This window comes from Fulmarus glacialis, unplaced genomic scaffold (genome assembly GCF_000690835.1).
Source record: "Fulmarus glacialis isolate BGI_N327 unplaced genomic scaffold, ASM69083v1 scaffold17920, whole genome shotgun sequence".
Lineage (NCBI taxonomy): Eukaryota > Metazoa > Chordata > Aves > Procellariiformes > Procellariidae > Fulmarus > Fulmarus glacialis.
The window spans coordinates 1-12,719 of NW_009187294.1; the positions used below are offsets into that span (position 1 = coordinate 1).

The window sequence follows — 12,719 nt, forward strand, 5'->3', positions numbered from 1 at the left end:
GGTGGGTGCGCGGGGTTTGGGGCTGGGCCTCCTGCCCGGGTACTGGGAGCGGGTACGAGGGCGACTGCGGGGCCGGAGGGGGACAGCGCGGGCAGGGAGCTAAGCCGCGGCTCGGTCCCTTGCAGGGCGTTGTCGGGGGGCCGCTGTTCATCAACGTCTGCAGCTGGAAAAAGGTCCCGGCGCCCAAGGCCCCCACTGACCCCACACCTGTCAGTGCGGGGCCGCTAGAAGAAGTATCTGGCGAAGGAGGTATGTTCGAAAACAGTTGCGCCTGGGCCCGAATGCATTTCTTCCTGCAGTAGTGCATTGCATGGCAATCACACGCAGATTCTCGCTGCAACAGAGGGTGGTGCTGTGCCGTGGCCAGCTCTTAGCTCGGGGTGGTGGCGGCAAGGCAAGGATGCAACAGGCATATCTCAACAGGGACCCTAAATGAGTCCTTCCTTTTTGAAAAAAACTGAAGAAACACAAAAATTGCACGCATCTAAATCCTGAAAAGTACTTAGGCACTAGGAATCTCTTTGACCACCTATACTCATGTTGATTTAGATCATGTTCCCATGCTTCTCCTTGAACAGGATCGGCCCATGGAAGGGTGTCAGCTTTAGATGAGGTTGATAGAATTAGCTCTCTGCCCAGAAGCCACAAATTTATTCCCTTTGCTTTTAAATCAAGTGATTATAAAGAACACTGGCACATGGTTCCATAGCAACAATTCTGATACATAACTTATTTTTATAGATCTTTACAGCATTATAGATATTGCATATAACCCAGATGTTCTTCAGGGGGGAGAAGAAAACCCAGAAAAAATGGAACACTTGATCCATTTAACACTTAAATTCATTGAGGAACGATGCAACCTTATTCTTTCTTATTTGTACACTATTGAATCATTCAAATTGAAAGGAAGCCTGGAAACGATGCAGCAACGTCTGAAAGGCATGCAGATGCCAACTCCACATCTCAGTCAGAACACAAAGAAGGGTATGTAGAGATCTGCTGTCACTTTTCTTTGAGGACCTATCAGATTCTCCAATAAATCTACTCAAGACTTATCTTTCTAACCCCAATTCTTGCCATAAGCATAAACCAAATGCCTCTCTCTACGCATTCAGAATAAGGCAGTAGTAGTCATACCAGACATCAGTTTAACTTTAACCCTGCTGGCCTATCTGCATTCATCTCTGGTATTTTACAATTGAGAAACTGTAGTGACACTGGAACAGCAAATTCCTTTCTTCCTATATCCACTAGACATGGGAGCTCTGCTAGGGTTTGAGCCTTTGAGGTGCTAAGTTTCTTTTGCTCTAACCTGAGTAAAAAGGGTTGCTGCTGTAACTAGTAGTCTGAAAACAACAACTTTAAACCCATTGGCAATAAAACCAAATTATGGGCAAAGGAGAAACTGCCAGTAACAGTCTTCAGCTGACAAAATTGCTAATTATGATTAATTACAGTTAAAACTTTCACAATATATTTGTCAAGTGGCATAACATTACAGTTTTTAGTATCTGAGTGATATGTGTGAAAAACTTATTTTTCTTGAAAGAACTGACACTTGATCAGCTGCTACACACTATGGAAGCTGAGGACTGCAGCAATGCTCCTGTGCTGCTGAAGGAAGGAAGTGTGACACAGTCTGAAGTGCATCTGATAGAGGAAATTACCAGTACTGAAATGCCAGAGAAACTAAGTACCCCCGTCTATGAAATTATCACCGTGAAGGATGCAAACAAGAAACCACTCAAAATTGAACTCAAAATTGAATTGCCTAAGGTTAGCTCTGTTTCCGAGTGTGATCTGAGAATTTCAAAGGTAAGATAGCAGAAAGAATAACCTTGTGTTTTCTGACTAGTGTCTAATTCCTAGAAATGCTCACTGTTAATTCTTATCAAATAGTTAATCAAGTATTTCAATTTTCTTGGTTTAGGATGACATAATCATTGAAGTCCCTGAAAAATACAAATTACAACTACATCTGCCAGAATTGGTGGATGAAGAAACAACTACAGCAGTATTTAACAAAGGAAAACGGCTATTGTTTATCACAGTGCCAGTTGCCAAGCCAGATCCTTAAAGACTGCATTCTGTCCAGTTCATGTTCACAAGTGACAGAACAAAACAAAAGCCCAGAATGAGAATCCTAACTTTTAGATGGTGATGTGGTTTTTTTTTTTTAATTGACCTTCTAATCTTCAGGGATGAATACCTCAAATGCCTTTAGAAGATGCATGTAGAAAAGGAAGTCTGGAGGAATACTAGCACCAGTAAACTTAAGAAAAAAAATAAATAAAGATTGTAAATATTCAAGGAGTACTTGAATATGTTAACAGCTCTAGTAAAGAATCATAAATGCACACATGCTTTACTACATTATTCATTTTGCCTTAAGGTACAGCAATAACGTTGTGAAGTCCTGTTGCTAAATAAACTGATTACTGGTATCACATGGTTAGAGCAGCTCTCACATGTATTTAATGCTGGAACAACCAGCAGAGGTATGTCATGCACAGTTCTACCAAGCCCTGCATGCTGTCGCTGTTCTCATTAGGACAATCCCTGCTGATCTTAACTGGAATAGGCTTTGTAGTTTTTTTGGTCACTGATTCTTACTGGCTTGGTAATCTCTGAATGAGACCATAAAACCACAGACCTATTCTGTACTATTCAAAACAGCATATAGAGGTTCAAAGCTCAGGAACGCTTAGGGTGAAGCTAGCCACCAAAACCAATCTTGGAGCACTTCAACTAGGAAAACTATCTTCATTAGTTTACACTAACACACAAAATACAAAGTAATACAAAGCAACACAAAACAACTTCAAGGATTACTAAGCATTACTAGAATTAATTGGAAAAGGGACAAACAAAAGTTTAAGTGATCTTAGTTTCATGATTGATCTGGTAGTATGTCATTCTTACAGCTTCTGTGACACATCTGCACTGCAACCATGTTTCTGTACCAATATTCATCAGATGAGAAATAGAAACAGACAAATTGGTTTTGAGCTGCAACTTTAAAATACAGGCTTACAGAAGAGCAGTAACTCCTAGCTTTCCCCCTTTGTTTCAAAGCAACTTAGAAGGCTGCATTGAAATACTGCTCAGTGGTTATAGTTGCAAGTACAAGCTGAAATTGTATCACTGCATGAGCTGAGCTGGTCTGTTGCAGGATGCAAGCAGTACCAGAAGTCACTATCAGCACTCCAAGCACACACACTGGATAGGATTTTTTGAGTTGCAAATGTTCGAGAGTTTGATGGTCATTCAGAGAGCGTTTCCATAGGATAAACTATTTAGTGTTATTTCTGCAGGAAGAAAGTGAAAGGCCTCTGTAGCCAGAATTTGAGGTTCTGGTGAACACTGCAGCAAGGCAGCCAGGAAGATTAAAGTTCACTGCTGCATGATAGTAATAAAGCATGTATTATTTTGGAACATTTGTGATTACAATTTAAGGTTAATAGGGTGAGTTTCACTATCAGGCTGAAAGGCTAAACAGCTCTGACTGTGCTTAGCAGTACAGTAAGCCACACATGACTGAATAGAAAAGCACTGGAACATGTTTTAGTAGTTGTCAATTTCAAACATTTAATAGAATGTAGGTTCACTAGAGCAAGTCTGGAACCAAGGTATTTTAGGTCATTAAAGACCAAAACCTTAATGCACTTTTTTGCTTAAGCCAGGCATGAAAACCAGGTATCACAGCAACCAGACATTAAATAGTTCCCACAAAAATATTTAATTTCCACAGTATTTTCTTTCAGTATCTTTAGTGAATTTTGTAGAACTTTACAGGAGACAGTACTTAATGCAATATAGAGAATAACAGATCAGCTTTAACTTTTTCTTTCTTTTTTTTTTTTAAACTTCTGCCCCCCTATTTAATTCTCCTGGTCACTTTGTAATTACTACACAGTTGTCCTTTTTACATTAACATTTCCATGTGGAAAGTGGAATTTAAGAATGTTCAGCACTGCACCCCTTTCAGGATACAATGACTGGAGTAACTGGACAGCAGTCCAACAAACTGTTGAAGCATTTTACATACAATATATACATGGATAGCACATTCTGCAGCTTACTGAGGCTGGGACAACATAGACAATTCAGGGAAGAACCACAGTACCAATGACTAACGCAGAGCTTCCTATGTTAGAATGCCTGAAAAAAAAAGTTCCAAACATTCGATTCATCACATGATTAATATCTACTGATGGGATTATTAACATGTGTGATTTGCCTATATTGGGTTCCAACACACAGATTCTCTTGAACATTCTGCAAAACAGTTACTTCCATGGCATCATAGTCTGATATTAACTTAGCAAGAGGAATAGCAATTAAAGTTTTCATACAAAAAGCACATGTAAGTGAAAGTCCACAAGAAGACAGCACGTTCCCTGTGGTATCTGAGAGCTGTGACCCCACAGATATCAGTGCTCTTTCACCTTTCTTTAAAGTGCTCAAAAGGGATCACATAGCTGAGAAGGTCCAGACTGGTGCCAAATTCCAAGAGGGATTTGGAATGTTAGCACTTGGCCTTTGAGAAACTATTCCCAGGCGCTTCAGTCCCTTAGTGCATCTGTCATACTCGCCCACCCCAGCAGGAGAACAGGATAATAAGGGGATTCACCTTCTAGTAACTTGTACGTTTCAGTTACCATCTCACCTGAACTCCTGTGAAGAGATGTTTATAATTCAAATTTCAGAGAATACTGAGGTTGCGAAATTGCTTGATATGCACCCCCCTATTCACCCTAGTTTAGAAGCAAATGGCAGTATGCATACTGCCTGGATCATTTTTAAATCTGGGATGCTTAACTCTGTTTTGGAAGAGTTTGCAAGTTAACTAACTGTATAAAAATACAGTATAGCTGTAATATTGCTCTGAAAAGCACTTCTGCAAACTTTTTCTGTACAGACTGGTAATAACATTACCAGATAATATAATACATATTTAAAATAAAAAAGGAACTCTATTAATAAGTCTGAAAACTAAAGTCTAAATAGCTTGTTTAAAACAAAACTGTGACCCAGGAAAATTTTGCTTGCATGGTTAAATCATAGCAGCATGGTTACTGGCTTTTCAAGGAAATTCTTGAATTCAGCAAGCCACTGTGCTCCAACTGCTCCATCTACAACACGATGGTCACAGCTAAGTGTAACGGACATCACACTGGCCACATCAAATCTGAAAGAAAAAAAAAAAAGAAGAAAAAAAAAGTTTAACACAATCTTCTGCAAGTCAGTGCCATTAACAAAGCAAAAAAGCTTTTATCAGAGAATCAGCAATAGCAGTTAGTGCTTGGTAACAGATGTTTCTCTCTGTGGACTTCTAAAAAAAGTTTACATTGGAGAGCAGATCCTATTCATTCCTTTTCTACAATTAAGAAACACATCTGAATGTTCCCTTTAGGACAGGAAGCTCATCTTTCTTTGTATCACAAGAATAGCCCCACATGATCAAAGAAAAAAAGCCATCTTACCCAGTAACCTCCAATTTCCCCATGTGTCAGTGATAGATGCCTAGGACTGTTAACAAGTTTAAATAATCCTAAATGTTCTCCTGGGTCTATGCTAGTTCAAGCTCCAAGCAAGGCGATATTATATACAGAACACGTGAATTATAATCCATCCCTTAGGTCTTCCTTAAATGCAAATTTAAGCAAGTTAAAGAGGAACAGGTGCCTAAACTTGTGGATCCCAGACTCTTTTCCACAGCTTAACCATACTCCTTTAAGAAAGAAACAGCCTTTCCTTAACTTGCAAAGAAGTTGCAAGAATAAACGTATGGCAGATCATTCAGTCACTGCATTTCTCTTTAATGCCTGTGTGACCGTTTTATACAAGATCTCACTGTACTTCTTCAGAAGGTACTGAAAGCAGTATGTCAACAATATTTTTTTTTTTTTAAAAGATAATGTAATGGAAGTGTTAGAAAACTAGCCATTATTTCAAAGTTTGAATTCAGAAGCTCGGTATATGCAGAATCAGATGAACACTTACCCTTTCTCATTATCAGCTGGCACTAGCCTTTTCTCTGAGGAACCAACTGCAAGGATGCAGGCTTGAGGTGGATTGATTATGGCAGAGAAATTCTTAATCCCATACATTCCTAAATTGGAAATTGTGAAAGTACCACCCTACAAGAAAAACACATTCATAGTCAAATTCACAAAAGCTGTTTCATGTGGAATATTAATGAATATGGCTGAAACATCACAAAATAGGCTTTGCTCATTCTGAACAGGGCTTCTGAACAGAAGTCAAGGGCAGCAATGTTTAACAGCAATCTGAGTTTCTCACCTGGAATTCATGAGGCTGAAGTTTACCTTCTCGGGCTTTAGTTGCCAAAGAAACCACATCCTTACTAATGGAAGCCAGGCCTTTTATATGTGCATTAAACACAATAGGAGTTATAAGCCCTGCAGGAGTACTAACTGCAACGCTAACATCCACTACGTGATTTCTGCAGGACACAAAGGAGATGCCAGTTACTCTAGCAAGATAACAAAGAAAAAAATTTTCAAAACTGTTCAGAGAACTCTAAATTAATACTAATTTTGCCATAATTATTTCACCCTGCACGCTAGCCTTAGATACAAGGTTCTTAGCACTTTAACGAAAGCCCCTCAACCTTTGCATTATACGTGTTCCCCTCCCTCCTCAAAATCCCAGCAGAAGGTCTGCTATTTTGCCATGAACTCTCTACTGAACAAAGAAAGTTTCTGGCTTCGACCGTACCATAAACTTACTGCCTAATAACTGTGTCCATCCATGAAGAATTTGCTTCAGGCACCTTCAAGCATGCCAGAGCAGAAGCTTTAATTATGAAGTCATTGACAGAAAGCTTGATGTCATCCGAGACCGCCTGTAAATAAAGAGATTTGAGGCATCAGTTTGTCTCTTACACATTACTTCAATTAACTTGGATAGTCACAGCCATGCAGCCTTGTTTAGAGAAAATGTTAGAAAACAATCACACTGCTTGTAAGCATTAATACTTGAAGTGCCAAGATAATTTAGGAGGTGAATACATCTCCTTCATAATTTAAGAAGGTACGATCTTTTTTAATGTCTGTTTTTCCCCAAACTTGGCTTAGAATCATTGTTTTGCTTAAATTTTCTACCCTTTTTACTCTTAAAAACCTTTTTTACGCTTTTGCCCTCCTTTCCAGCTGGAAGAATTGAACACCACCAAGCAGAGTACAAAGCGGCCCTTTTAGGGAAGTCACAAATCAGTGCACAGTACCTTGGTAAAAAAAATCTCATTCTGTCACGACAGTCCAGAACCAATCCACAACAGGTAGAAAAGGCACTGAAAAGACTGCTTTTTCCAAGCCAAAATGGCATATCACCAAAAAGCAGGGTGGGCTCTGTGACAGAATGCAGCTTTCTCCACACACACACTCTCACCATGCCTAAATGCTTTACCTGATTGAGTTCTTTCCTTAGCACCAGTACTTCTCCCATGTTTATATCAACAGAAAGGTAGTAGTGAGGTATTGTTTGTTTAGACTGCATCAACCGCTGAGCAATGACCTGCGGGTATACAATAGGAGCAATGAAAATAAATCAATTTGGAAAATTCATGACTGCAAATAATGACCTCGGAAAGGAATAAAATCTTCTTACCCTCCGAATATTGCTGATAGGGATATCTGTGAAGGTCCCCACTGGTGATGCTGCAACTGCAGCAGCTGCAGGAACTGCCTCTAGTGCTGGAGCCTGCAATTAGAGAAAGACAGCATAATTCACAGTACTATCCAAATATCAATTGTACAGAGTAATTCAGTATGTGGGACAAGTGCTAAGGCAAAGTTGCCTCTTGCTTAAGAGCAGCAGATATTTCTACTCTCTAGCCTCACCTCTCCAGTACCCACTAGGTTCTTTGTAAGTCCTATATTCGATTATTAAATGTAGTACTTGAGTGATTTAGAAATGCAACACTAATATACACTGCTATGAAGCTCCCAGAATAGTAAGTCCTGCTAGATGGTTTTACATACAGCAGAGAGGCATGCTAGAGGGCACTCTCAGATTGCACTCAGCCACATCTCTTCCAGCAGTACACAAAGCAACACTTCCGTCATCTCATATAAAAGACAAGTAATGGTATAAGAAGAGATTTGTGGCAACAATGACAGCAGGCTATTGGTTCGTAAGTCTGGCTTTCATTCTAATTGCCTCTTTTCAGCAATGTTAGATCAGTTGGGACTGAGCTTACCTCAATCCGTAACAATGTAGCAACCAAATGAAGGGTTGGGAGCACACAATTTTTTTTCTCCGTGAAATACCAAAAGGACAAATAAAGGAAGAAAACTTTGTCCGTGTTTCTGACAGGTTAAGCTTTACAACCTAACAGTTACGATAGCCCACACAGTATCATAACCCAACCAGTCCACCAGTAACAGTTCCATATAGTAATTGCATTTCTACAGAGCATTTCCATCACTATAATGAAACACCCATTCTTACAGATCTCGAGCCTACTCACTGGGGCAACCTTTGGTGGCACAAATGACTCCACATCTTTCTTTGTGATTCTACCATCTGGTCCAGTACCTAAAAGGGTCAAAGAAAAACGTAAGAAGATTTCAGTTGTTTGCAACAGGGCATTGCTTCTAAAGACACTAGTTTCATTCAACAGAGAGAAGTCACTTAACACAACCTCTGGTGAGGACAGCTGCATAGTCAGGATGTTCCTGACAGGGAGGAAAGAAAAGAATAGGCAAGTATGTACCTAGAGGTACAGACACTTGATAGTGAGAGCAAGGAAGCAGAAGGAAAACCTACCTTTCACTTGGGCAAGGTCAATTCCTTTTTCTGCTGCCATTTTCTTTGCCAGGGGACTAACCAGGATCCTTCCTTTCCGGGGAGGTGGCCCAGCTATTGGGACTGCTAGAGTGGAAGGAACAGCAGGCTGGGGAGGAGGAGCAGCAGCAGGAGTTGCCACCACCTTAACAGAAGAATCAAAGCCATTAGCTTTAGGATCATTCAGCAAAAGCTTTGAAGGTACAGTAAGAGAACAGGACCATCTAATTACCAGTCAAGAGAATAGCAAAAATAGTCACTAATCTGAAAGAATTTTCAGATTCAGAGAAGTTTCCCAGTGCCAGAAATTAAATCAGAAACTTCCTGGGAAGGAGGCCAACTAAGCTGCTGAACTATACACCAAAAAAAAGGGTGAAATAACTAACTTAGGCTCCCAATTTTCAAGGATGAGGCATTAACACTGGCACAAGCAACAGGCTGGAGAAGAGATCGTAATGAATTACTATCTGCTCCAGTTTTTGGAGAGCAAAGTAGCGATCACTTCTTAGGTCACCTATCACCAACACATGCGTTAGCCTTGCATTCACAGAATCATAAACACTATTGTTGGAGCCAGGGCTTCACACTGTCAAACCAGCAGAACAGTTCAGATCAGGCCTCTTATGGTCCCCATAACTTCTTTCATATGCTAAGAATGGTCCTTACTAGTGGAGGAGGAGGAGGAGCAGCAGCTTGTGCCTTCACGTCTATTACCGCAGTGTCTTGGTAGTCAGCAAAAGCTGGAATATCAGACTCTTTCTCCACAATGATGCAGAGAGCTGTTCCTAATGGCACATCTCTTGTTCCTTCAGGCACCAAGATTTTTGCCAAGTAGCCTTCCTCCTGAACTTCAAAGCCTGCAAGGGAAAGAAACAAAACTGGTTTGGTGCCCAATGCAGCTGAAGAGTTCCTCTAAATGCTGCTTCTAATGACTTTGGTAGCTAAAGCTCTGTCCTATATCTAGCAGGCTAGAGAATCCTTTTCAGTGCAACTAGTAGGGAAACATCTCCATGCACTGAACATCACTAAGAAGGATCGATGAAGAAATAGAAGTGTTTTTAGGAGCTCTGATGATTTGCTCTCCAATGGAAATAGAAATTAACAAAACTTGTTTTAGTTGCCCCACAGCTTCGCGCCCTGAGCAGCTAGAACAGTGGGCACAGAGGCTACTCTGGATCCTCCCCTTTTAAGGGGATCTCATCCATTCCTGACTTTGGAGTTGACTCACCTATTGTGGCTTTATCTGTCTCAATTTCTGCCAGTAAGTCTCCCTCATTCAGTTTCTCCCCAACCTTCTTCTCCCATCTCTGCACTGTGCCCATTGTCATGGTAGGTGACAGGGCAGGGAGAGTGATCTGTGAAGCCAGAGAATAAAAGAGAATCAGATGCTGGTAATCCAAAAGGAACAGGAACGCAGTTTTAACTCCTGACTAAATGATGCCAACCTAAAGAAGTAGCCAGCCTTTAATGCACTCCTACATCTGGCTCCATTACGGCAAAGCACAGTGCTGTCCCATATTGCTAGTTTGGCTTCTTTTATCAAGACCTAAGCAAGAAAGCAAGCAAAAGCAAAGAGCAAGAAATCTATGTATCAAAATAATTATTACCACCATCACATTGGGAGTGTCTTGCCGCTGCTATCTGCAAGGCTAAAAGGAAGACTAAAGCAAGTCACTTTGTCTGTGACAAACAGGTTTGGCCCCTTTAAAAGCTATACAGACTTGTCTTCCAATAAGCACTCAAAGATGCTGTAGGTTTGCATGTGCATATTGCTGTGCAACAAATACAGCACATGTGAGTACAGCTTCAGAGCAAAACTGGACAGATAAGGCAAGCAGCAGGAAGTAAGCAAATTTAGTAGCTAAAACACAAGTCAGATTAAGAAGCCTTTAATTAATTAATTCTTTGTTCAATTACTTTGCAGAACATCTCAGACAAATCAGTTCCCCCATGTATCACCTGTGGAATGAGGTTTAGTATTTTAAATTTTCTGTTTCAAAGGAATGTCACAGAAATACCCCACTACAAAGTGCTCAAATACAACAGTGGATGTACACTTCAATATCTAAGCAAGGTAAAAAGATTATCCACAAATACAACTCATTATTAGTTAACCACAAACACATCTGGTGCGTTCATCAGAGTATCACAGACTTGAGTTCTGCTCTGAGATGTAAGCAGGGCCTTCAGAGCTTATTCACATTTAGCACAAGGTCTTTTCATACCAGAACTGTCCAGATAATGCAAATGTAGCAGGTTTTTCTAGACTGCATAATAATCCTGAAGAGACAAGTCTCCCCTCTACTAGCAGCTGGGATGCCAAAATAATTTTCTGAAAAAAGCTTTCTGGGACTTCCCCAAACACCTGCTTTAAGTGTGCAACAATTCAAGTGGCACACACTCCTGGAATTATAGCTAATAACTGGCCACTCCAGATAGTATTTATGACAAAATGCCCTGGAACTAGCAGTGCCAAAGACAGAAAAAGAGTGCAACAAGCCTTAAATCATCAGCAATGCTCTCTTACCTGCATATGAGGAGGATAAGAGCTGCCAGGAGCCTGAGGAGAAGGCTGAGTTGGTGGTGAGGGAGCTGCAGCTTGAGGGGGAGGCACTGAGGCTGCAGGGGGGGCAGACGCTGCAGAATCCAGGGTATAATTTTTAAAGGCATCAACATATTCAGGCCTAGAAGAAAACACAGAACCGCAAAACCAGTCAGATGACTGTCTCTAAGCCTTTCACACAAGGCACCCAAGAAGGCCCAAGAGAGAAAATTCAACTCAAGGGTTAGCAAAATACATACTTTTCTACTGTGATACATATTATGGCCCCAATAGGAACATCTCTTGTTCCTTCTGGCACCAGAATCTTGGCCAAGTAGCATTCCTCCAGGCTCTCAAAGCCAACTGTTGCTTTGTCTGTCTCCACCTTTGAGAGAAAACAGGATATCATTATGGCAACGGAAAAGACCAGTGAGCTCACAGCCTTCCAGTGTGATAGTGTAGGGTCACAACACACACAGTTCTGGAAAAATCACCCTGTGGCACCAGCTCTAGGAAAGTATGCTCTCAAAGAGATTAAGTGCTGCTCCCACTCAGAAAGAGGAAAAGCAGCAACTAGGTTTGAAAGGCTGTTAGCCACTTGTTCCCAACAGCATCTGTTGGGATCTGTGATCTGGAACCCAAGATCTCTGTTCAAGTGAGAGCAACCAGGGACAGAACCCGGGATGCACATGCAGCTCATAAGAAATGCAGCACAGCCTGTGCCCCCAAGATACCTCTGCTATGAGCTCCCCTTCACCGATCTTGTCACCCTCCTTCTTTTCCCAGCGCGCAATGGTGCCCATCTGCATTGTGGGGGACAGAGCTGGCAAGGCCACCTGTGAGGAATAGGGCAGTGTTACAACCCAGACAGTCCTGACAGTAGGAACCCCACACATAGCGCAGAGACGGATCCTCAGCACAGGCTGGGACAGGGCGGCACAAAGGAGAGCCTGTCTGCAAACCCCCAGCAGGTCAGGACTGCCTCCAACCTGCTGGTAAGACCCAGGGCAAACCAATACTGGGGTGCTGAGATGGGGCTGACCAAGAAAGAGAGAAGCTATGCCAGGGGACCAAGAGAGGTACAGGGAAAAAAGACTAGTGGTGAAGGAGGTGGTATCCGACGACAGTACAGGGACTTGGGGCAGGGTGGTGGCAAGGGTGTGAGAACCGCGGGAGTGGGTAGAGAAGAACTGCAGTTCCCCAGGGCGAATTGAGCTGCCTAGTGACGGGAAGCAAGACCCGAAGAAAGAACGTGAAGGGGCTGCCCCCGAGGCGGGGGGGGAACACGAGTCTGTTCTCTGGGGGACCCCAGTGGCTATAGGGGCACTAACACCAGAGGGTATGGGGGGCACCCAGACCG

General features: G+C 41.8%; 2 protein-coding genes across 2 annotated transcripts; one reads left to right on the forward strand and one right to left on the reverse strand.

The window, feature by feature from the left end:
• Window positions 1-125: 125 nt before the first annotated feature.
• On the forward strand, window positions 126-2,080 carry PIH1D2 (PIH1 domain containing 2; the record flags this gene model as incomplete). The annotated part of the gene is made up of 4 exons (XM_009574695.1): window positions 126-249; window positions 742-987; window positions 1,553-1,818; window positions 1,934-2,080. Coding segments are annotated over 4 exons (783 nt in total), but the record flags the coding sequence as incomplete, so codon positions are not given.
• A 2,831-nt stretch (window positions 2,081-4,911) lies between these two features.
• On the reverse strand, window positions 4,912-12,195 carry DLAT (dihydrolipoamide S-acetyltransferase; the record flags this gene model as incomplete). Its single annotated transcript, XM_009574706.1, has 13 exons — window positions 4,912-5,194; window positions 6,010-6,146; window positions 6,310-6,472; window positions 6,759-6,874; window positions 7,438-7,545; window positions 7,639-7,731; window positions 8,501-8,568; window positions 8,800-8,962; window positions 9,484-9,674; window positions 10,046-10,172; window positions 11,345-11,501; window positions 11,620-11,744; window positions 12,094-12,195. Coding segments are annotated over 13 exons (1,680 nt in total), but the record flags the coding sequence as incomplete, so codon positions are not given.
• Window positions 12,196-12,719: the final 524 nt, after the last annotated feature.